Source organism: Larimichthys crocea, chromosome XIII (assembly GCF_000972845.2).
Source record: "Larimichthys crocea isolate SSNF chromosome XIII, L_crocea_2.0, whole genome shotgun sequence".
NCBI lineage: Eukaryota > Metazoa > Chordata > Actinopteri > Sciaenidae > Larimichthys > Larimichthys crocea.
Genome location: NC_040023.1, coordinates 46,949,168 through 46,974,913, shown reverse-complemented (window position 1 = coordinate 46,974,913; position 25,746 = coordinate 46,949,168). Strand labels below are relative to the sequence as shown.

At 41.1% G+C, this 25,746-nt stretch overlaps 2 protein-coding genes across 2 annotated transcripts; one reads left to right on the top strand and one right to left on the bottom strand.

Moving 5' to 3' along the window:
- Window positions 1-1,517: 1,517 nt before the first annotated feature.
- hoxa13a (homeobox A13a) lies at window positions 1,518-4,521 on the bottom strand. Its single transcript, XM_010757201.3, has 2 exons — window positions 3,424-4,521; window positions 1,518-2,871 (listed from the first exon to the last, which is right to left on the bottom strand). The coding sequence occupies exons 1-2, from the start codon at window positions 4,082-4,084 to the stop codon at window positions 2,624-2,626; spliced, it is 909 nt and encodes a 302-aa protein (XP_010755503.2). The 5' UTR covers window positions 4,085-4,521; the 3' UTR covers window positions 1,518-2,623.
- An 8,747-nt stretch (window positions 4,522-13,268) lies between these two features.
- On the top strand, window positions 13,269-16,547 carry evx1 (even-skipped homeobox 1). The gene is made up of 3 exons (XM_010757200.3): window positions 13,269-13,681; window positions 14,667-14,902; window positions 15,283-16,547. Exons 1-3 carry the CDS (start codon window positions 13,321-13,323, stop codon window positions 15,808-15,810), a joined length of 1,125 nt encoding a protein of 374 aa, XP_010755502.2. The 5' UTR covers window positions 13,269-13,320; the 3' UTR covers window positions 15,811-16,547.
- Window positions 16,548-25,746: the final 9,199 nt, after the last annotated feature.

Sequence of the window (25,746 nt, the reverse complement as noted above, 5' to 3'; positions counted from 1 at the left end):
CCGTATGGACGACAGTAAGCGACAGTATGAGCATGTGTTCTTGATAATATTGGTTGAAGACATATAACGAGAACGCAGATACATTTCACCTAAATAAAACCAATTATATCAGCGCGTAAATCAAACTAACAGGTGGGAAAGCGGGCTAAAGGAGCTGGAGCTGTGAATAAGGAGGGGTTTGGTTTCACGCCTGACATTTCACTGCCAGTGAGACTGAATCACTGTGTTTAATGCAGCCAAACCAGGCATGCTGGGATGTTGCGTTTTTTTTTTTTTGGCAGCAGCTGTGGTTTAAAAGTGCACTTAGTCACTTAAGAAGAAAATCTTTTAGAAGAAGTCAATATTCACACTTTGTGCGGTGCCAAGTTATTATCGACAGTGAACGGCGCGACTGACCGGGGACAGAGCGCACAGGCCCAAGTTTAGAGGACAAGCACTATTTCTTTCCCCCCAAAACCACAAAGCCAACAAACAAATTCCAAAAATCAAGTTAATTCCTCTTAAATTAAAACTGCAATGTAGTTTTTCATGAAAAATATTTCCACTAATCTCCAAAAAAACATCCACCGAACGATATTAAATTAAATTCAAAACAGTTTATGAACACAAATAATTTTCCATCACATTGACCGAGAGTTATTTTTGGCAAATTATGTTCTGCTTCTAATTTCAGATGAATCCAATAATGACGGAAGCCTATTAAATGATCAAAACATAACCAACGAGATAAAAGGTATACCTGCTGGGAATTGTGTTACGCATACACACACATACAAATATACATATATAGTACATAGTCATATTTAAAAATCTTAGTAATTTGAGTAGATTGACATCGTGCCGCCTGCGTTCATTCAAACGCACGAATGTGGTTAAATATAAATCAATCTTTAGTGATTCAGTTTGACCAAATCATTTGTCTTCTCTTATATCAGAATACAACAACGTTCAACGTGTAAAAATAGCCGCATTTCCGTAAACGCAACCTATGAAAACAATTAAAAACATTAGAGAAACATATCAAAAAAGGGTGACGCGTATTTAAAAAGTAACCCATATGTGTGTGGACCTTTTTAATATGGATTTATGAATGTACTAAGAAATACATTTGGAGAGGAAAATAGACACATTTACCTCAGTGTTCTTGAAAATTAAAAATCCTCGCTGTCATTTTGATATTGAAGATTAAGAGTGTTCTTTGTACAGTCACACAAACACACAGACACACACACAACAGTGAGTAAGAGGGGATTTTGCAGCGTTTTATATTAATGTTAATTATTAAAATAAAGGACGTTTTCTTGCGCTTTACACCTGTCGTCTCGGCCAAATTCAAAGACAAAATATTACAGCCGTTATAGAGTGTATTATTATTGTTATTATTATTATTATTATTGTTATTGTTATTATCATTATAATTATTATAATATTAATAATGGTTGTTTTTATTTGAATTGTTATTATTATAATTATTGTTATTATAATAATATTATTATTATCATCCTATAGGCCTTTAAGTTCTGTGTGGGATGTTTCACAAAGTCGTCGCTAGATGGCAATGTCAGTCTATATTTCTGTACCCGCTTTCAGCACACCAGCCTCATCTGTCTTATTTCCACTTTCCCACAACTCTACTACACATTTCAACAATTGGATTTTTTCTAAAGAGGATTTCTTTGTTGTATTTCTGGATAAAGAAAGCTGCTAACAACATAGTGAAGCCACCATAAGACACCTAAGACTACTGAAAGATCATTTGTCGCATGCAGCGGCAGCATAGGCGTTAAAGAGTGTAGCGATAATAAAAGAACAAAAATGATAAACTCAGACATACTGGACTCACACACAAATAACCTGGATATCATGCCGGACTTTACTTTATATACAACCACATGAATACGCACACATTATAAAAGCTATGATTGATATAAACACATATCCCGAACGATTATCTAAGCATTATAATAATAATAATTGCACCATGGATTGGATATGAATGAGAACACGGATTCATAGGACAAGACTAAACTTCATACAAGATAAGCATGTGAGTAGATTTAAGAAAAACAAAAAGAAAAAAAAAAAAGAAGGCGAGATTCATATTTAACACTCCCAAGGTCCAAATCCGTAACACCGTCACTTCCTGTGATTCTTTGCATTTATCACTCTCGTTAAATGTAAAGCAGATAAAGGCGTAACTCGGTGGCGTACACCTTTTTCTGAGCTGGGGTCAGTTTTTCTGTGTTGAGAGTGAGCATGCCAAAAGAAAAAAAAAACATACTGCTGCTATATATTTTCTCTTTTTCCCCCCCACTTTTTTCCCTTCACTCCTTTAACAATATTTGACAACAAGTGGCGGAAACGGAGGGTCCAGTATTCAAATAGGCCTCAGAATTTTGTTCCAGGAACTCCGGGGAAATCATTTGCAAAGATACAAATAAATCAGTGTTCAGTCGGGAAGGAGTTTGTTGTTCCAATCCATGAGTCCAAACGTGTATGTGTGTGTGTGTGGCGTGTGTGTGTGGTGTGTGGCGTGTGTGTGTGTGTGGTGTGTGTGTGGGCCTAGTAGCTAGTTTATCTCCCACAGATATTGTCCGTAATAAAAGAAGAAGGGAAAAAAAAACTAGCTGATGGTTTTCAATTTGTTGACAACTTTCTTCTCCTTTACGCGTCTGTTTTGAAACCATATCGTGACCTGTCTCTCGGACAGGTTGGTCTGGGCTGATATCCTCCTCCTTTTGTCCTTCGTGATAAATTTATTGGCGGCGTACTCGCGCTCGAGTTCCTTCAGTTGCACCTTGGTGTATGGCACGCGCTTCTTTCTTCCGCGTCGATAAGAGCCAGAGTCTCCTCCGGCGTGGGACACGGCGTCTGAAGGAAGACAAAAGAAGCTGTGATAAACTGCTTCTCAACAAGTGGCTTCAGCCTCACCTTCACTCTCACTCTCAAAACGCACCTTTTATCCTCCAGTAAATAAATAAAAACATGTTCATAAGTTACGCTTGCCTTCAAAGAAAATCAAATAAGTCAACATGTGCAGTCTGGAACGATGCGTTATAACAAAGAAAAAGGCGCACTAACTCCGTGACAATGACAGTTTATATTAAAATGAAAATACTGCATAATGATTTGAAATGAACGGGAATAAATTATAAATTAATAATCTCAGCTCGTGCAGTGCTTTCCTTTTTTACTCCTTTAAAATAAAATAAACATTCTCATATTGTTTTCATTATATCAGTCATTTTGTTGTAACTAAATTATCATCCTGGTGTGCTGTTTGTTCTGCAGGTTGACACAGCAACTGACATTTCAAACACCCCCCATTCTATACAATGTGAATCCTGTTTGCTGTGTGGTATCACATTTACATGTCAAGCAGCTCCGTCCTGTAAAATCTGGACTCTGAAGCAAGTAACCTACCTGGTATGGACGTCTTCCACATGTGTCCAGGCTGTGGCTGCTCCTTGGCGCAGTAAACCTGGCCGTTCCAGCCGTTGGCGGCGAGAGTCCATGGTTGGTAGCTCTCCATAGGCAGCAGGGACTCGTGTCTGGCCTCTGACGGCGCACTGATAGTTGGTACCACTGGAACGTCCAGGTAACTGGGGACAGGTTGGTATGGGCCTGAAGGGTAGGTCGGATAAAAAGCGAATTCCTTTGCCCGAGAGGTGAAGTCGTCGCCTGAAGCGGACGTGTCCATGTATTTCTCTCCATACGCGGAGGGGGGCTGCGCTCCGCAAGACTTTATGCTGCTGTGATGCGACATTCTGCATGGGTAATAGCCGCTACCGAAGTACCCATATGGCAGGGACGCGCTGGATGAATTCTGGGCTGCAGAGCAAGGACTGCACTGTTTCACTGGTTCGCCCATACCGGAGGTGGGCACATCGCTGGACGAATAAGCCGTGCTGGGTGCCAGGGACGCGGGGTGCGCCATCAGATTCCTACACTGGTTCGCAGCAAAGTTGCCACCAGCAAAACCTTCCATGTTCTTGCTCACTTCATCGGAACCTCCGCCGTTGTCATAGAGGAACATTACCGACGGGTCGACCCAGCGAGGACGGAGGAGCAGTGACGTTGTCATAGCACGGCATCCAACATTGAAGCTTCTGGCTCTTTTTTAAAAAGCCCAGAGACTGAAAAAAGGAGATACTGGTTCCCAGAGAGTAATGCCACTCTGACGCGCACAAGAGCGCCGAGATTGCGCCGTCATTGGCCGAGGTTTTGTCACGTGACCAGGCTATGCAAAGAGGACGGTAAACATCACCCAGTACAGATAATTAAATGGAGAAAAATGCGGCGAAGTAAGGTGACCGTACCTATGAAGGGATTTGTATCTGCTTCAATTGAGATGGATAGTGTGCCTTTATTTTTGCAAAAAAAAGTAAGATACACACGAGAGTATCATACTTTTTATTTATATTAAATTATATTTCAGAATCCAAAATGCTTGAACTGGATCATATTTGTTTGGAAATGCTGATTTTTATGTGTGATGTTCAAATAAGAGTCGATTATTGAAAAGCAATAAACGTTTTTTTAAAAAAAGAAAAAACAGCTATGACTCAACCTCAATCTGCATATGTAATATGTATCGCCTTATGGCCTTTACGCACGCTGACCGCCCTTTGTCTGCGTCGCTATAGGAAGTGCGTATATCATTATTACATTTATCAAAATGGATTTTCATTTATAATAACATATCGTGTTAAATGACTGTACTCCAATGCTGCACGTGATACAGGCTACGAGGAATTAAACATACTTCTGTGGCCCGCTGGTGCATTGAAACACTATGTAGGATGTTATAGGTCTACATGTGTGTCCGTTCTCTGCACAAAACAGCGTATTCAGTGTGAGATGTAGAAATGCTTTGGAAAAGTGTGATCCGACATATTCAAATGAGCCTAATTTCATTTCAGCATGCATATATGTATAGAAACGCAGTCGGAGATAGGCCCTTCTTTAAATATCTCCATACCAACTCCAGGTAGAAATAAAGACGTCATGGTTTGAGGTGAGTATTGCAGACAGTCCACTTCCGACACGATTACAATACGCAAAGACAGAAAACAGCTCTTGACTTGGCAGTGCGTGCGTGGTTTTACATAGGAGGTAGACGCGGCTGGAGGCCAAGGTCAAGTTGAAAGTTGCTGTCTAGCCATCCAGCCTGTCGGGCCATTCAGGCTTTGAAGGAACCGTCTGAGCTCTTGAAAAGAGCGGAAGAGGGGTGAGAATTCCTGTCCCAATGAAAACCTATTGGAGGACATTAACTTTTACTATCATTTTGTTTTCTCCACCGTTTATTCTCACGAACTAGTCTGTACCCGCTTCGCCCGCTTTGGGTGGTGCGTACTTTTGTATCCCAGCGTTGGAAATATAAAAGGAATGTTGCTGGGGTTTTTTTATTTTTATTTGCAGATCTTTTGGAGGTGTTTTTTGGCAGATACGTGTGAAAACGATGTTGATCTCTGAAAAGAGGGGACGGGATAGACGTGACGTGTACGTGTGTGTTTGTATGTGTGTGTGTGTGTGTGTGTGTGTGTGTGTGTGTATGTGTGTGTGTATGTGTGTGTGTGTGTATGTGTGTGTGTGTCTGGTCTGCTGGTTTGTGTTTACCACCAGTGGCTCTCCGTTTATTCTGTTCTTGAAGGAAATTGACCTGGTGAAGCTTTCACTGGATTTGTTACCAGAGTTTGGAAAATCCACCATGAGTTTTTGGTCTAATTGAATTGTACTGGTGTGTTATCTGCTGCTGGAGGATAAAAATCAACCACACAGAAGCTGCCACTCAGGCGCGTAAAACACTGATCCAGACGTCTGGTTTCCAGCCAATACACGTGAAATGTTTATGTAAAATATATTTATATTTATAAAAAGCTAAACTTCCACACAGTAAACACCAACAGGAAATAAACCTAAATAACATATCAAATATTTATTATATTATTAATTACATAGAGATTTAAAAAATAAAATAAAAGCCTATATATGCACAACATATCATAAAATACATGGTTTCCAATCCCCAAATTCTTTATTGTGAACATTCATAAACTCTATTCACAGTTATACGGAAATTTAGTGGGTTTGTGTTGCAGGCCTTCTGACACTGAAAAAAAAAACACAATCCTGTGGAGCTTTAAGCAACAAAAAAAAGTGCCGAATAGAGCAAAACAATGATGGACTAAGATTGTTTTACTTTACAACCAAGATTGAAAGGTGACGTGTGTTGTAGCAACAAAAATGTTGAAATGTAGGCTATTTCTTTCTGTTCTCTGGGGGGGAGGTGCATCATTTCTGCTGAATACTGAATATCATTGAACTATGTAGGACTGCCTTATTTTGGATTTTGATGCTATTTTAAGTCATTTGATGGAGCTAATTAGTCAACTTTAATCCAAAATGAGAGAAGATTTAAGAGATTTAGTCACATCTTGTGTGTCTGATTAAAATTATTTAAAAGAATAGCATGTTATTACAATGAGGCCTTTTAAATAATAGTTATTAAACACGTTTATACATCTTCTTATAGTTAGTTATTATAACAAGTGAGTGGTAATGATATAACTTGCAAGACTGGAAAAGACATCAGGCTACTATTTGTCTTTTGTCTTCGAAATGCGGAATATCTTTCTTCTGGCGTTTGCACTGCAAACACGTGTTAATGAAATGTCTCTATTTAAAAGGTATCAAAGCATTTTACGTGCACGCTTCTGCTAGTTTGCAATTATTTAAATCAAGCGTGATGATATACAATTTTCGTAGTGTATTAAATGCGAATGTTTGCGTTACCGTCGTAATTCCTGCTAAAATATGATGTGATGCAAATTGTGAAGGTGTCCTGACACTATAATACAGGAAAGGTGAAGTAATCAAGTCATTCAGAAACAACATGCAGCAACAAACTGTGAGTCACTGAGAAGCTGTACAAGGCCTAGCCTGTTGCGCACTGCCCTGTGGCGTTTTCTTCGATGCAGGCAAATGAAGCTTCAAAATAAACAGAAATGCGTTAATCATTAACCGTTTTTTTGCTCTGCAGTTGACATCTATCAGTGCTGCAGCCACCATAAGCAAGCCTTCGTGTTAGTTTTCAATATGCTGCGACGAGGTGTTTTTCATTCAGAGATTATTTATGTTTTATTCGTGTTTGGATCATTTTATTATTTCGTGCCACAGTCACAACAACCCTGCGCCCTCGCCAAGGTGGCCTTTGGTGCGCACATGTGGTCAGTCCAGACGTGAGACATCCCAAAGTACAATGAGCACACTCACACACACACACACACACACACACAGTATAGGAGCGCCGCACACATTGTCCCGCCAAATAGATGCACATTTCACCATGGAGTTACATTGTGTCACACGGACCCTCGTTAGAAACACTGATTAACTGTCGACTTGGCACTGAATTCTGATCAAGTTGTCAGCAGAAGATGAAGAGAAGGTAGCAATGGTGAAAATTGCCAATTAAAATAATATTTTATGCAAGGTCCAAGAGACACAACTAAATACAGTGAATTTCCTTGATTTGGATGTGGATCCCACCCTTCTTGATCTATCTGGAGGATCCCCTGGAGGTTCCAATACACTAAGACCACACAGCCCGGAGGCTTTTCTCTGAGGTCATTATCAAGGTTCAACCCACTGTTTGTACTGGCATCCAAATTACGCAGCGAGAGAGAGAAAGAGCGCATTTATTCCACGGCCTCAGCGCCTGAAGCCTACATGGGCAAAGTTGGGAAAGGTCCATATACATTTATACTCAGCTATAAATTTCTATTTTTTATAGCATAAATCGTTATATAAAACGAGCTCCTAAGACGAACTTTATACAATCAAAGTACAGGCGTGTTAGTGACACGTGTTTAAAGCAGACTGCTGTCAAAAAGTTGTCAAAACATAACAACCAATATGTTTCTGTGGTCAAAGCAGTGAACCACAGGGCGGTCACACACTTGACTTTTCCATATTTTCTGGACGGTCGCCTGTGGTGTGATTATGAAGGACTGCCTAAAAAATAACAAGAAAAACTGACCCACTTCATTCTCGGACCCACACACAGGAAGCCACCGAAAGGGGTTTACGGTTAACTAGGAAAGTTTCACTCCTAAGGTGTTCTTGATGTGTGCTTTTGACTGACACGCTCGCTGTACTTTTCAGGCGGTTTCTCCAGCACATTCAAGTCTTAAATGTTGCGTTAACAGCCTGCAAAAGCTATAGCCTGTGAGCTGCATGTGAAATCATTTATTGGCATACAGGAATCTCTCCAAATAGAAAGGTCTGCACTTTGCTTCATTCACCCGGTACTCAGTTACACATCTGTTGTATTTTTTGGTTCTGATTGCAACTGCGTGGATGTAGACTGATGGAGGAGACATTCAGGGAGGAAAGTTTTTATTTTTTTAAATATTTTTTTTTTATTATTATTATTTCATCACTATGGAAAGTCTGTGTCATGGCCCTTTAAAGACATTATTTTATGAACTTGTATTATTAAATCTCTGGAAAAGGTTCACTTTATAAGGTTTTTACATTATTATTATTATTATTATTATTATTATTATTATTATTATTATTATATATCATCATCATCATTATTTCTCTTATTGTCAACAGGATGTGATGTACTGCCATTTAGCCCCTTGTTTTCTGCATCCAGCACATAGGGCAGAAATGATTTCAGTGTCTAGCTCGCACCACAGATATTAGCTACAAATCCAAGGTTAACGCAGACTGTGCAAAAATAACGCACGACTTAAATGCGTCAAATAACTCAATGCACTTTCAAACGCCTACATGTGTTATATTTCATTGTTGATATAAAATGATGAGTATGCTGTGAACTCATCGCGCATGTTTCTATGTGATGTGAAAGTGATGTGGTGAGTTTATTTTGGCGTCTTTTTCTAAGAAGCAGTTAAATATTTAGGGAAATGGTCGTAGAAGTTTGTTATCAGCTGTCAAAATATACACATGAAAAACAGTATAAACAACTGCACTGGAAACACTTCTATTCATTCAAAAAAGTTTTTAAAGGCAGAATAAAACAAGATTTTAAAATGCTGCATCAACTTTTTGTTGTTGCGTGATTTGTTTAAATTAATTACCTATTTTTAAAAAAAGGAAAGCAGCCAAGCTTTTTGTGTTCAGAAGTTCATAAGCCTACATGTAATGTCTGTTATGTGATTTATAGTGGAAATAAAAATGGATTAAATTATGACTGTACCGTGAATCATTCAATCATAATTTAACTGATTACAGGATACGCACCCACATGCCGTGTTCAATATGCAAACTTTAACAACAGCAAAAAAAGAAAAGAAAAATCACCTGGTATTTGTATTTCCCGCTAATTTTATTAGTCAAATATTGTAATTTATCGGCTCATATGAACGTTTAAAAAGCTTCTGCTCAGTCCTCTGTCGGAGCTATCTACTGCCAATCACGCAAATCATTTGGAATCCAGTCTGAGCATTACTTTACACCCACGCATCAGCTGAGCATGAACTACACACATCGACAAAACGCCTGAATTTGAAGGATTATTCCAGAAATATGAAAAGAAAATCCACTTCTGGCCGAACGTCCATTATTGGCGGCCAAATATTGCCAAGACAAGATATAAAGAAAACAGTGGGGCACACACATGCAGGGAAACTGATGACAGAAACAGTCTCTAAAAATAAAAACCCATTTGCAACCAGACAGACTTGTAAATATCACCTCTCTCAAAGATGCCAGGGACGCACCGACCAGCCTAAAGAATTACATGCACTCTTGTGAAACGTCAGGGCTTTGCACCTGGTGTGTTGCCTTGCTACTGCTGATTTGGTGGTAAGCCATACCCCATGATGTTTTCCCCTTTAATGGGGTAATATAGGCCTGATCTCAGTGGCTTGCTAAGCCCTTCGTGTAATAGGGTTTGCAGGATGGAGCGGGAAAGAGCGATAAAAGTGTGTCTTACAGCGCAGAGATTTCCAGCTGTATAGTCATCAGGACATGTTTCGCTCCAAGGTCAGCGAGTTAACTCTCTGGTAGCCGCGTCATCCTGTTTCAAGGCCAAGTTGAAGCAACGGAGACGGGAGGGGCCACGATAATGAAGGAGAGGCTAGATGTTATTTTCTTCCAGGTTTTGACTCCTTGTGTGAAACGCGGTGCGCCTCAGCCAAAGGCGCACTGAGCACCTACCCAACCCATTCAAGCTATTCTATATCACACTGAAACAATTTTGTGCCAAAAGCAAATATTCTGGCAGGTCTACACTACTGGCAGGGCCATGGATTGGATTACATTCGTACTGCGCAGGCTCCATGGTCAAGTTCAAGTTGGGCTGGCTAGTAAAACTGAGAGGCGCATTCTGCAGTGTCTGCCGCGGGGGGCGCTCCCCCTCTTTGATCTCCCCCTGCAAAACTAGACACTGAAGCAGAGCCGTGACTGCAGTCCAGTTTTCTGCACGTCTGCCGCCAAGAATGTGCAAGATTTGGACCAAATGTGTGCTGTTGTTGTTTTGGGTTTGTTTTTTTTAAAGACATAACAGTGATGCCAAAGCTTGATGGAAATCAGGAAAAAGGGCTCAACCATCAGCAAACTCTGCAAACCCATCTGCTGTCCTTCACTATCTAAAACACACACACAATATAAGTGACACTACTGTAAACCTACAAGGTCGTCCGTGCATTGCGCAAAACCCATTTGGAGTGTTATCTCCGGATGATCACAAGATCCTATCTGCCCTGGCCAAGACCTGTTGCATAAGTCGTGTAAGTAACAAAACAATGGGACCTTTGCCATCACTTGGACGCCTCACACTCTTTATGATTATAAAAGGAAAAGGTGAACCAATCCCGTCTCAACGAAAAAAAACAGAAGTCAAAAATAGCCAAACATATTGATAAGAAAGAAAATACACAAGATTAACCATCATTTATCAGTTAATGTGTGCTTCATCTGGACTAGGAAATATAAATCACCAGGTCCTTAAGTTGCAGCAGCTGACTAACATTTGCCTCAAAATGCTTCAAAGACCGAAATAAAAACCAACTCAACGCCTTTTCCCTTCTGACTCAAGAGGATATTTCTGGTTTGACTGAGAAGTTCCTTTAGTCTTTCAGTAAATTGCATCCCATTTTCCATTAGTTTGTGGCTATTCATAAAGAATTTGCACTGATCTTTAACCCTGGCGTTCCCTCATCTCTAAAACTAACAGCTACTCGTGTGATAGATAGATAGATAGATAGATAGATAGATAGATAGATAGATTTTCCATTATGATTAAAGCCTGCGTTTGCAAACTCTTTAAAGCAGCAACATCAAATCGTCAGAGACTGGGGGAAAGAGAACGAGAGGGGGGAAGAGGGAGAGAGGGTTGTGGGGTGTTACTTTTTCCTTTGCTGGCCAGATGAAAGAGTCGAGGGAGAAAGCCAAAGGAATTTCCCTCACTCTTCAGCTGCCGGGGTGGGGGGAAGGGGCGGCTGTCGCTTGGGTCTTTTCCCTCATTCGGACAGGCGAGGGCGCACAAGGACAGCAGAGGCTGCTGGAGCTCCACAAGATTGTCTGCCTCCCTCTCCTCTCCTGCGAGAGACCACATGACTCCACCTCTCAACACAACATCATGGCCGTCTGAGTACACCACCATACCCCTACAGCTGCAGATGTCGGATCTGATTTAAAAAAAATCGGAGAAAGCAGTTTCTAAAGGCATCAGCTATAGTCAGGTCTCTGTAATGTAATTCGATCTAATTCAGACACACCACAACTTGAAACTCTGCAAATACTTATCTGAGAAGTGATATGACTGGTAATATATTATTATATCATGTTAATAAGGTGCAGGTCATTTAATGTAGTACACTGACTGTAAATTGTATTTTTTGTCTCTTAGTTATAGCTCCCAAATACCCTTTGTAGTGCACACAGTGAAGATTCAAAACCTGGAGTCAATTAGGCTCAAAGCAGTGAACATTTGTTAATGTCAGTGGAAAACATAACAACATATTCTTCGTTGCAAGTTGGAGCAAAAAACTGAGTGAACTTGATCACAGCTTAAAGAGGCATTAACCTCAGAAAACATTCAGTGGACACTTTGTGCACTGCATCCTTCACAGTTACACATCGAGCACATAATGAGACTACAACTGTGTTAAACCCACATTAGGCCTGTGATCTCTGGGAGTCTATCACTGTTCCCTGAAGACACAGGGAGTTCATATGTGGTGAGCTCATCACCAACCTCTAAAAGAAATATATACTGTAACTCCCCTCCTTATCAGTATTCAGACTATTTATTCAAAGACTATATAAATAGGAAAAAACATAGCCATCACTGCTCGTTGTTGAATCATTATGTTATATTTTTACTGTTTAAATCTGCGTGAATGAGACAAATTATTAATGTAAGATACAGCCCACACGTACATGTTTATATATGGCAATAAAAGGCTTTATAACGTGTTCAAGATGCAGAAATAATGAATTGTTCCAGTCCGCGTTGTTGACTTTAAAGATGTCAAATGGCCTCTTATCTAAACTCTGACCGCAAGACTTGACCTTTGAGGACTTTACTTGACTCCACTTCAGGCGGAGATGAGAGAGGCACTAAAGACAGAGAGGATGGGGAGAATGGAGGGGGGATGGTGCACTGAAATGCAAGTAAATCATTGGTTTTGATTGATAAATGTTATTTATTATTATTATTATTATTATTATTAGTATTAGTATTAGTATTAGTATTATTATAAAATATAGATATGTAGTCTGCTAATACTGCTCAGCAAAAATTAGAAGTTCGTTAAAAAAGTGAATTCAATTTTATTGGCGTTTTTTCTCTTTTGTAAGCAGATAGATAGATAGATAGATAGATAGATAGATAGATAGATAGATAGATAGATAGATAGATAGATAGATAGATAGATGCTTGTTGTGCCCCCTGATACCCCCCACCTCCATCTCGACGCTGCCATTTCTCCCTCTGTTTACCCATATCCAATCAATGCGTGTCGTCATCAGGGGGGGGACCATCATGACGACTGGCCTATTAAGAATGACAGCTCTGGAGAAAGGGGGAGAGAGAGAGAGGGTAAATGGTGATCCCTCCCAGAGCTCCCTCTGCGCACTCTGGAGCGCTCTCCTCTCAGGGTCAGACCGGATTGCATCCCCTCTTTTTTCCAGAAGCCTCTCCTTCTCGCTGGGACTCAACCCCCCCCCCACCGCCTCCACCGCCACCACTACACACACCCCTCCAACCTGAAAATCATCGCCTTGGTTTTGACGGCTCGCACTCTCCCGCGAAGTCGAGGTTTTTAAGTCGTGCTTGTGATGGAAAGCAGAGAAGAGATGGTGATGCTGGCGGAGGGAGGTCAGCTTGGCAAGAGCGGCTCTCATTTGACGGAAGCCATCGGGAGCCCCGCGCGAGAACCGCAGGGGAAGCCGGGCCACAGGACCTGTCTGAGCCCCGGCGCTGCGCCCTACTCCCGGGACAGAACTGAGGTGGTGATAGAGGAGAGCGCACGGAGGAATATGTGCGCCGATATGAGGCCAGTTGGCACGTCTTCCTCTGGAGAGAGGCACCGGACTGATCACCACAAAGACGGCAGCAGCTCAGACACCGAGTCGGACTTCTACGAGGAAATTGATGTCAGCTGCACTCCAGAAACCATGGACTACCCAACAGCTAAAGGTAGGTTTGGGAGCTGCATGCCACTGCGGGTTTTTCTGTGACTGCATGGTTGTGTGAATGAAGTTGATTTGAATGCCAACGTGGATTGTGCCAATCAGAAATGTCAATACGCACCAGAATATTAAAAAAGAAAATCCATGCACCATATGTTAGAATGTGCAAAGAAATCGAAACGTTAAATATGTCCTGGGGGAAATACGGATTAGCCTCAAAAGCAGCAAAATATGAATGCAATCGGTGCTGCACAGCTGTTCTGTCAAGTGACCAGTGTGGCTGGAAGCACGCTGAGGTGACACCCACAATGTAACCACGCATTTTCCCCTCTGAGTTTGACAATGAGTCACTCGTACAGCAAATCAGCCTATATGTATATTCAGTGCATAAGGAAGAATGTCGGATTTTATATAAACCACAAGGAAAACATGAAGGGAAGGCAACACAACGAAAATGGGAGTTTGTCTGTATTCGGCATCTTGGCAGATGCACAGACTTAAAACAGTTTGATGCAAATGTGTTACATCCTATGAGGAAATTATATGTAAATATTAATATTAATAAAAAAAATATGATTAATTTGTAGTTGCTGAAACAAAAGGATGGCAAGAAGGCAAACGAATGACAACAATAGAACCTGATTATCATTTTAGTCAACTGAAATTATCAATAAACATATTATTATACTCTGGAAATATTATTAAAAAATATTAACAGAAGCTGCCTGGGCTCCATGTCAGGAAGGCCTTCACTAATCAGAGTGAAATAGTTTATTGATCAAATAATAAAAATTAGTCAACTTGTCTTCAAATATCACCTCTGAGTAAATTAACTCATCAAATATGAAACGAATGAAAGAAATAAAACGTTTCAATGTGGTTTTCGTTCCATTTAATAATAATAATAAATGTAATAATTAATAATTCTGTTGATGCATCTTTTAGTCTGTGTGCTAATTATATCTGATTAATTATTCTGCATGCTGATTCAGGTCGAAATGGGGATTCTCCGGGTCATCCAAGTGAGACTGGTGCTGACCCGGGTATGACCGGGCACGGTCAGGGCTCTCTGTCTTATTCGGCGGATCAGATTCGCCGGTACCGGACAGCGTTCACCCGGGAGCAGATCGCGCGGCTGGAGAAGGAATTTTACCGGGAGAACTACGTGTCCAGGCCGCGGAGATGCGAGCTAGCGGCCGCCTTAAATCTACCTGAAACCACAATAAAGGTGAGATATTAACTGGTGTCTCAAAGGAGCTGAATCAGGCCTCCAGCTGCGAATACAGGCTCACATTTCGGGAGCTTGTATTTATAAAGGTCTGTTAAAACTAGAGTGCTGCAAGACAAAGGCTTACTGTAACCAAAAGTGGAGGAGAACCTTTAACTTGCAGCACAGGCCCGGGTTCTGAAAAAAAATATATTTTTATTTCTTTATTTTTTTTAAACTACAAGAACGAGTGTAAAATGTATTTATTTACAATAAAATCCCAAAGACAAAATCAAACAAAACCTCGATGTGTCCAAAATTCAAATCCGTGCGTAAAAGCGGAACTTCTGAACCAGTGGGTGTTGTGGTTAATGTTTGACTCGGTGTGTCTCTGTCCCCAGGTGTGGTTTCAGAACCGCAGGATGAAAGACAAACGCCAGCGTCTGGCCATGACGTGGCCTCACCCCGCCGATCCGGCCTTCTACACTTACATGATGAGCCACGCGGCAGCCACGGGGAACCTGCCCTACCCTTTCCCATCACACCTGCCGCTACCTTACTACTCCCACCTGGGTGTCGGAGCTGGCTCGGCTCCGGCCGCCACCCCCTTTTCCAACCCCCTGCGCTCCCTCGACAGTTTCCGGATGCTGTCTCACCCTTACCAAAGGCCGGAGCTCCTGTGCGCCTTCAGACACCCATCCCTGTACCCAGGTCCGACCCACGGCCTTGGTCCCGGTGGAAGCCCCTGCTCCTGCTTGGCCTGTCACTCCAGTCAATCCAATGGTATCTCAACCAGGCCCTCCGCCTCGGACTTTGCTTGCTCCCCAACTAGCAGGACTGACGCTTTTGTCACTTTCACGCCTTCAGTCCTCAGCAAATCCTCATCTGTGACTTTAGACCAGAGGGAAGAAGTGCCTCTGACCAGATAAAACCAAAACAAACCAACTCTTGTTCTATATAAGCCTTTACCATAAGCTTTTTAACCTAACATATTATAAGATCAGGACTGAAACAGCATGAAGAGGTAGCCTGTGAAAGCCAGCTTAAACAGGGGAGGGGATGGGGATAATTAGCCAGATCTTCAGCTATGTGACGCACAACGGGTCTCCCATTACTGAAAAATAATAATCCTATTGCAGAGCCAGGACAGTGGGCTGAAATATGACGGCATGGACACAAAAGCAGATTTGATTTTTACAAGATTAATTTAATGTGTGAGAAAGGAGGGGGACCCAGCGAAACGTTTAAATCTCCGTGATGGATGGAGTTAAGGTTTTTATCATTACTTATCGTCCCTTTACGCGTCCAAATCGACCTACATGTATTGTTAGTTACGCGAGAATGACGCTTTCCATCTCTCTTTTTAACAAGGGGATTTGTTAACAGACTGCGGCCGTCTCATTATAAAGCAACTCTCCACACCGGGGCCCTCCACGGCGGGCACGGGCCGAAATGTGCAGATGCTAGTAAAATTAGTAAGTGATGTATATGTACGACCCGGTGAATTTTGAGTGTTGAATTAATGATAATACCAAGAAGGGATCGTTACTGCCAAAAGGTAACAAGGCGCCAAGGGAACGGATTACAACAGCCCGCACGGTTTGAGGAGGAGGAGGAGGAGGAGGGGGAGGAGAGGGAAGAAGAAGAACCCAGAAGAGGATGGAGACAGACAGAGGGAGGACAATCACAATGAAAAAAAAAAAAAAAGTAAAGACCATCAAACGCTATTTCAGTTCCTCCCTTTAAGATATGAGAGCCAGTTCTTAAATCTAATGAAACTGTGGTTAATATATGCCTATAGGCCTTTTTGAAAATATCTTTCCCGCTTTGCACTGCTGCAGTGGCACCGGTTTAAGTGGGATTTTGTAGAGAAGGTGGACTAACAAGTGATTATGTTGTTTTTGTTTTGTTTTTAATTATTATATTATATATTATTTTATTATTTTTTTTTTTTTTTTTTTTTTTTTTTTGGCTGGGTTGTCCTCAACGTCTAATTTGCAATAAACACTGTCAACGAATCAATACCGAACAATGGAGTGTGTGTCTTCTGAAACACATTTGTGATGTATTTAAATTAACAGAAGCTCGAATGGAGATATAAGAAAATCTGAATTCAGTTTTCATTTTTTCTTTTTTAAAAAAAAACGGCCCAAATGTTCCTTTAAATCTAAGACAACAGAATCAAATCAAACAAGTTTTCCTCCCCTCAGGTCATTTTCGTTTGTAGCCTAGCTCCCCCACCTATCACCACCACCACCCCCCTCTCCAATAATAACACTAATTTTGTTTTCAAGTGGTCGGTGTCAAAACACCAGTGTGCACCCGCCCCCCCCCCCCCTCCCCATATCTCCTGATGGGACCGCTAGATTGACCGTGACAGTTAAGTGGTCCCCGGGCTCCGCTAACGGTCCTCATATTTTCTCTCCGACCACTTAATAGACACGACAGAATTAGTTGTCTGAAGATATTGGAAATGCAAAGAGATCGATGATTTTTCAGAGAGGCCCGCCACCAATCAGCGGGATCTTAATTGGCCCGCATTTGACCGGGGTGGCTGCGCAAATTAAAAGAGTTTTCTGAGCGTAATAGGATTGGTGAGGTTCACGTGGACCACAGTGAGAGACACACACACACACACACACACACACACACACACACACATCACATTTTTTAAATGGGTTTTTTACGTCTTTATATGGGAGAGATCAGAAGTTATTGCAGTAATGTGCGGACAAATGGCTGGCATTTAGCGTGAGCCTAAAACTCCACCTGGGGAAAATACTGGCCAATTGCGTCATTGGAGCCATAATCTAACAAGCAAAAATATTATTTGAGGTGAAACTACATCCTTAAGCCTTTATACAAACGAATAATTAACAATTAATGCAGATTATGTCATTCTATTATTTCCAACTTTACTCCTCCATGAGACCTGCGCACAAAGTGGAAAACCAGACACCAACAATGTCATTTAGAGTCACTCCATTTTCATCCTCCTCTGATGCTTTCTGAAGTAAAACGTTCATCCTAATCAGACAGCACTGCACCCACACACACAGCACCGATGAGCCCCCTCTCTCCCTCTCTCTCCTCCGCTCCCCTCCCGCACACGCGTTTGATTGATGGCCTTATTAACTGGAGTTCTTGTAAGTGTGACCGAGCTGATTAAAATGCATATGTTTGGAATAATACACCGTTTAAGCCGCCCGGGTCGGGGCGAAACCAAGGCAGATTTATGTAAACTATCAGCCGGTGTCTTTAAGCCTGATAGGGATACGGGTCATGCAGGAAAATGGTTTTGGTTTGTGCGTAATAAAAACGACCTATAAAATAAAAACGAACGGATTTGGAGGGAGCTGAATATTCAAAAGGCGCAGTCTCTCCAAAATTCTGGTTTCATAGCGGGTTATTTTTAACAGCCTGGAAAGCTTGGAGCTTTTTCACTTCATTTGGTTACACAGGAGCGGCAGCACTATACGATCATCTTCTAAAACCCGCGTCACAGTGTGCCAGAATGACACATTAGAGTGAGGCAAATTACAACCACATTTAGCCAGCCGCGCATATGGATCTCCATCTCTTCTCACTGCATAAACTACACACGGCTGAATCCTCAGCGGCCTAATCCAGCATCAACATGCCATTTAATCGGTGAACGATGGCGTATGACTGAACTTCAAGATATGATGGGCTCATAGATTGCGCACATAACGCCAATTACATCAGCCATATAAGATCCTATTTGTGCGAATAGGCTCAGGGCTCCCCAGCTCCCACAACTAGCACAAAGCATTTTGATAGGGGCGGTGCAGTGCAGCTGTCCACCGACAGCAAATTCAAAAAGAAAAAAAAAACAAAAACACAAATGGATCCGTGGCTGCTGCTAGCGCTGTTTAAATTGGATTACATCCTAATTTACAGGCCCTTGTCGTAACGCAAGGGGCTGGCGGAGGCGTGGACGGACCAATCACACAGTAATGATGATGAATGGGAGATTAATGCGCATACAAGCAAGACAATTTAAGCCTTCATCTGTTTAAATAGGCTTCCAATATCATTTGGAAACGGGGGTCACGTTAAATCAATCGGGGGACGCGTGAAAGTCGTTTTCGGCGGCGTCTTTATCAACCTTATTTATGGTGCACCGGAGACAGCTATATGCAGCTGGAAAATGGGCCGGCTGCTACGCGCGTATGTGACACACAAGAGCAAGAAAAACAGAGCAGGATGCTTTCAGGATGTAAAAAGATCATCTTAAACGCCATTAGTGTTATTTTTTACTTCAATTCAAGTGGAGCCGAATATGTTTCTCGGGGTTTCTCGGCGTATCAGTGCTAAAATTCCAACTTCTGGACTGGAAATTAATATATTTAATCCGAATAAATTCACAGTGTTGGGGGTTTTGTAACAGAGGATCATGCAGCACAATGAAGGGCGGACAGGATTTAAAGAAATAGTGACAAAAAATAATGCGCGCATTCAAAATCATATCCATATTTATGTTGGGTAAACAATCCGGCTTGTCTTGGGCTTCATTTATAATACTAGGCCTCATTATTTATCCTACCTCACAAAACTACATGCAGAGCAGATATGAAATGCATTTTTGCTCCACATATATCTTTCTAACCTGCACAAAATGGTTAATAGTCAGTTTGTAAACTCCCCAAAACTATTATTACTCGTTATTAATGCCCATTTATGTCAACACTCCGATTGACATTTGGTAGGCCTATAACCTCTCAGGCGCCCAAAAACTATTTTGGCGGCAACTCTTCCACAAGTCGGATTTTCACCTGATTTCGAGGTGTTGGTGCAAAGTGTGAATTCAGGTCGAAAGAAAAAAGAGGTTAAAAGACAAAGTAAGAGACGCTTACACATGCAGAGGATGTTGGGCTGGGATATTTGGCGGTGACTTCACATCTGAAATGTTCCAGCTGTTTTTATCATAACACGTGACATAAGCAAACAGGAAGCAGGAGGGACGCAACTAGCAACTTTTTTATAGATCCGCTGCTGCAGGTAGGCCCAGGTGGGAGCAACCATATGGGTGGGGCATGAATACTAAAAGAATAAATATTTGTAAAATCAACAAACAGATTTGCAGATTTCCATGAAATCAAACATTTGAAATCAGTACAAAATCATATAAGTGAAGCATTAATCACAAAATTCCACTTGGTCCCTGCGCTGTACCCCCCTCCTTGTTAACATGGTCTGCTCCTGCAGCTTTTAAGCAGGTGTGCGAACCGGCGTGACTCTTTTGTCACACGGAAGAGGTGGGTATGTTCAACCGTTTGTGCGTTTTTCTCATTGCTGATAACTAAATGTTTTATATTCACTATTCAAAACCTCCCAGACAATAAAACAGGAATGTGCAAAATGGTCAGTGTTCAATAAAAATTGAAAATCGATATCTCTGTACAATTAATCTTTTGCGTTTGCGCAAAAAGATTAATTGACAATTCGATCAATTGGCTGCCAGTTATCAAGCTAAGTCCCTGGTCTCCATTGTGTATTGATCTGGATAACTCCCTAAAACATGTGGCATGGAATCGTTTCATAGTGAAATGTTTGCTTACTTTTTTCAAGACTGAGAAATTGATCAAATTAAATCCTGAGTCTGCTCATGTAGTCCAGGTCCTGCACTTCACAATAGTTGCCTTGGTGTTGTGACAAATAATCACTCCTCTTACATTTATTTTGAATGTGTAAATAGCTGAGGTTCAATGCAGTCAGATCTATTTTGTGCACACTGAACTTGTGTTGCTGAGGAATGAAGGGTCTGAAAAGACTGTAGCATTAATTATATTATGAAAGAAAGGGCGAGTGCTCCTTTAGCGAGTTTTTACCTTTCAAGAACATGCATCTCAAAGCATGTTTGGCAGCAGCAACGTTGTTAGTGACATGCAATCATTTGTTTGCACGAACAAGGAGTTCGAGCTATGACTTGGCATGTTTCTTTACAGATTCAAAGAAACCCAGAGGCCCACATTTGAACATTTCCTTCACAATAGTGGTCTTTGTTTTTGACTTTAATGTGTGCTCAAGTATTTTTTATGTTTCCATAACTAATCAGAACAACGTTGATTTAAATGATGCACCTTGTTCCCTCACACTGATTTTTAATTTTTAGATTTTAAAAGCAAACTTTCTAAATTCTTTATTCTCCACAAATGGAGCTGTGATTGTGGCCAGGACACTGAAGTGGTGTATCAATACTGAGTACGATGAGATTTCTTATGCATGTTGTGAGTAGAGGAATATGTCATGTCTATAAGAACAGACAAGTAACACAAAATTTTGAATATATCATATTGATTATTCGTTAATTGAAGGGCATGCACAGGGTTGGCTAAAGTATCACCTCTTGTAAAACAGCTTTCGGTGTGACGTGTGGTGAACCAGAACTGTCTCCTGGGGGAATCTTATTCAGATCAGTGTGTTGATACATCCTTTTTTTTTTTTTAAATCCATTTAGCCATCATTAGTTCTTGGAGACATTTTAGACTAGGATATGTGGATTTCATTGTTGATGTTAAAAAACACAGGAGGAACAGTAATTTTCCTTCTAAGTTTTTATGTGGGTCTTAATTTGTCTTTATTAGATAATGACAAAGATTCAACATTCCTATGATTTTGCACTTGTTCTCAGGGGTTATCACAAGTAGGAGTCCAAGATATCGCAATTTCTCAAACTGTTGAGAAGGTGGTGGTTAGCTGGACCAAAAATACAGGTGTTGAGCCTCTCACTCTTTAGATTATAACTCTTAAGATAAATGTTGATTTACAGACTAGGTGTTCAAGCCAGCACATTATATATTTTTTTTTCCAGTTGGACATCTTCATATTTCATTTTACAGGTACTCACTAAAGTGGCCCCAATCCAGGTGAAAGCATTTAGTCTGCCGTGATTGATGGAGCAGGAAATGTCAAGAGCATGCAACAGTTTATTACTGTCATCATTCACACTGAAATTCATGGGTGAGGAAACTGAATGATTCTAATTTCTGGACATAAAAACACACAATTACCAACTCTGGTAGTGGAAATAAAGTCATTAAATGATACACGAGGAAGTAAAAAGTTACTTTATTTTAAAGGTTTTCTTTTCTTTACAAGCAGGAAGCAAAGATCTAATGTACACCTGCACATTAAAAGAACCTAAATCGGTGTTAATTTTAAAATGAGTAGTCATGAAGACAGCAGCTGCATTAATTTTAACATCTTAAAAACACATCTCATGACTTGCTATCTCTGTTTGACGTGTGTTTTTAGTAATTCCATTCCATTCTTTTTGATGGTCATCCCTCTTGGGAAACTAAGTACTAAAGTAATGCAAAGATCAGTCTGACTGCTTGAAGCAAAGGTTCGAGCCAGTTTATCTGCAAAAAATATTCTGACACATTGATGTAAATGATGCATGAGTAATCTTTATCAAAACAAAAGCAACTGAATTGGAAGTACACAATATTTTGACGTAGGTGTACACAAAAACAAAACGAAAAGAACCAAAGAAAAGAGAGAAAGCAGGAACTGCATTTTTCCTTGAACTAATTCCATGATGATGCGATAAGTGTACACTGCACTGTAAATAACTCATACACTGTGGCTATATTTCATTTAGCAGATGCTTTTGTGCAAAGTGACAGTCCTTTCAATGTCCACAGTTAATCATGTTAATTTCCTCCCTGTAGTGCAGCTCATGTTTTCTCTCTTCCAGAACTGCATGACTGTACGTCCTCATTACTTGTACTGATGCACAAATCCATATGGAATCTCCTGTCAGTGTGACAGTCCTCAAGGTCCCACTGCTTTATCAGCCCGCCTTTGCACTGATAGCGGTAGAAATCCAGTCAGCGCAAATCAATGCGGCAAGAATTTTAGTTCGCCAGCCGGCAAGTGTGAAAGAACACTGCAGATAATTACGTCATGCGTGTACAGGCCCTCTAGACTACCAACCTCATTGCTTCTATGGCAAGCTGCTATGTAATACACACATTGTGCGTACACATGCATTTTCCTATGATGTTCCCACCACCTTAGTTTAGTAATACAGGGGAGGCTTACTACACAGCTGCTCTGATGTACAATTGTCACTTTCAGTCCAAGTAATGGCCACATAATGGCCTAGTGTCACTTTGATAGTGCTGGGAGGAGCTCAGCCACCAAGGTCTCCCAAAAGTCTTACTCAGCGTTGCGATGATGATCAACTTATTAAATTTCATTTGGTTGTTCAGCTGCTTTTCCCCATGAGATCTTTTTTTGTTTTGTGCTCACGGAGCACACCACATCGTGCAATATTGTTTAAAATGATTTAATAAGCACTTTGTTTTACGACAGAGTGTTATTATTTTACGACCCTCTCGGCAGCCAATGGCTTTGCAGATCAGTCCAATTCTCTCCACACCTCATTTTATTTTACTGCACGCTGGCCGCTTTACTGCTCGGCAACGGCGGTGGCTGAAGGCGACATGAAAAGTTGTGCTCCTTCTTTCCCAGAGAATCAAGTGTGGAGTATAAGAAAAAGCTTGTTCCCACAGTCATACTGAACTTGCATCAGTCAAAACGCAGCATGCTGTGTTTTACAGTGAGACTGAGGTTTATTTGACGTCTTCTGCCATGATCAGACTCAGAGGTTTGATGGTGAGTTAAAGTCTGCGCGGGTGCACAGTCGGAGTGTGTCTGCTTGTGTATGCCTGCCTGTTGGTGTGTGTACCTGTGATAGAGCACCTCATTGCTGCAGTGATGTATCCTCATTATGCCTGCGTCCCATGACCGTCACACCCAGCCTTACTGGTCCTCTCCTGGGGAAACAGGGTGTCTGGGCTTCCCCTTCTCTTCGCTCCTCCATCTCCCAACCCCCTGTCCTTCTGACTCCAACCTTCCCATCCCCCAACCTGCACTCAGGGTGAAATGCTGAGTCGTGCTGCTGACCAGTGGCTGTGGTTTGGTGATGTTAACTGAACATGAAAAGCTTGAATTTATAAAGTAGACACAGCTAAATTGAGGGTCATGCATATTGACCTTAGCACAAAATCTCTTTCTGCACAAATTCTAATGGGGCAAGAGGTTCAACTGACTCTTACTTGCTAAACCCCTCCTCACAGTTTCTTTCTATGTTGACACCACATGTACAGGGCTCAAGGAAAAACAATACTTTCTAAAGAATAGGAATAAAATGTTTATTTGCTGTAACAATTCCAACATATTTCACTAACTTGCAGGATCAACCGATACTTTCAAGGTACAGGAGTACATCATTAACTAATAACTACCTTAGTTTTTTGGATTACAGTTATATTTAAAGAATCTCTACTATATGGAGTGTGGTCATGAATAATAATGTCTTCTAAGGTTGACCGTTTACCATAGCCGTTTTTATCAGAATGGAGGACAATTATTTCAACGCTTGGCGCACCTACCGAGCGCACCTTTCAACACCTCGGATGCCATGAACGCAGCATTTTTGTTGTCGGGTACTTTACAAAGAAAGTAAGCCTTTCTGGAGCTCTTTAGAGAAGACTGACTTTGTCTTTGACATGGCATGACTGTTAACTTATGGACTGGTTCTGTCAAAAAGAGCTAAAAGCAGTGCTTGCCTATGACTCACAGATTGACACATATGTAAACAAATCAGTGTTTAGTTCAGACGTGTGGTGCATTCATATGTTTTTTTTTTACATTAAGTTAGGTAATAACGAGTGGAACAGAACATGATGAACAAGTAATCTCTGAAAACAAGTATACTATAATTATTTCTTGGAAAACCAGGACAATTTAGTAGTGAATGTTGAATACAGGGACATTTTGGTGTTCTACAGATACTTGTGAAGATTCGGGACACCCAACTTGAAACTGGGACAACCCCAAACAAAGTAGGACGTCTGGTAACCGTTTGTCTTCTACATGGATTATCAGCTGGTGAGAATGATTACCTTTTGCATGGGACCTGCATGGGAGCTTTAGCCTGCATAGAGTCTTTTAGCACAGTGTAATGCTTGTAACCATCAAGTGCATTATAGCTTCATCTGATAAAATCTGCCCCCTACAATTGTCACTTTAATTGTCAGAACTGACGGCTGTACTGGCTTGAAATGAGAGGCCTGTTTTGTCTACCTCTGTCTAAAACCAATGACCCATTTTTATTTTTCAAAATGTAGTTTGTTTTATGTGTAACTGTATGTGCAGTGTGCATGAACGGAAAGCTTGACAGGCATAGCAGCAGTAACTAAGGAGTTGGGGCTTAGCAAATGGTGAACCGCCCAATGCCGAAGCTCATACTAAAGATGTGCATTTTGATACAAGTACCTACGAAGCAGGAACAGCATGGTGTGTATGAGTGTGTGTGCTGAGGCACGTAAGTTCGGGAGGTAAGGTTACACCATGGGAAAGGCAGCACAGGAGATAGTGGTACTAGATAGTGAGATCTTCAGAAGAGAAGTTAAGAGCCTCTGCTTAGTGCCTTAATGGATGATTTGAAAGAACACTCATACTGTTTGGCTAGGAACAGACCTCCCCAAAACTATAAAACCGTTGTGACTGACAAGGTAGAGGTAGGGTCAGCGGTGTGTGTGTGTGTGTGTCTGTAGTTAGGGCTCAAGATATATGTACAAAAAAAATCTTGCAACAGAAACATTTATCTGTGGGATTAAAGTTACGTTGAAGATATACGGTTATGTATGTATGAGCTGCAGGATGCAGGCTTAAATGGTAATCTGGCTTCTTCCCTAAATGCATGATTATTGGTATTCTAATATTTTACATTTTATCTGTTATGTTAGAATCTTGTAAACATCATCTTACATTAATGTCTCTTTTAATGACAGCAGTCAGAACCCTTTCTTTCTTTTAGTTATTAGTTG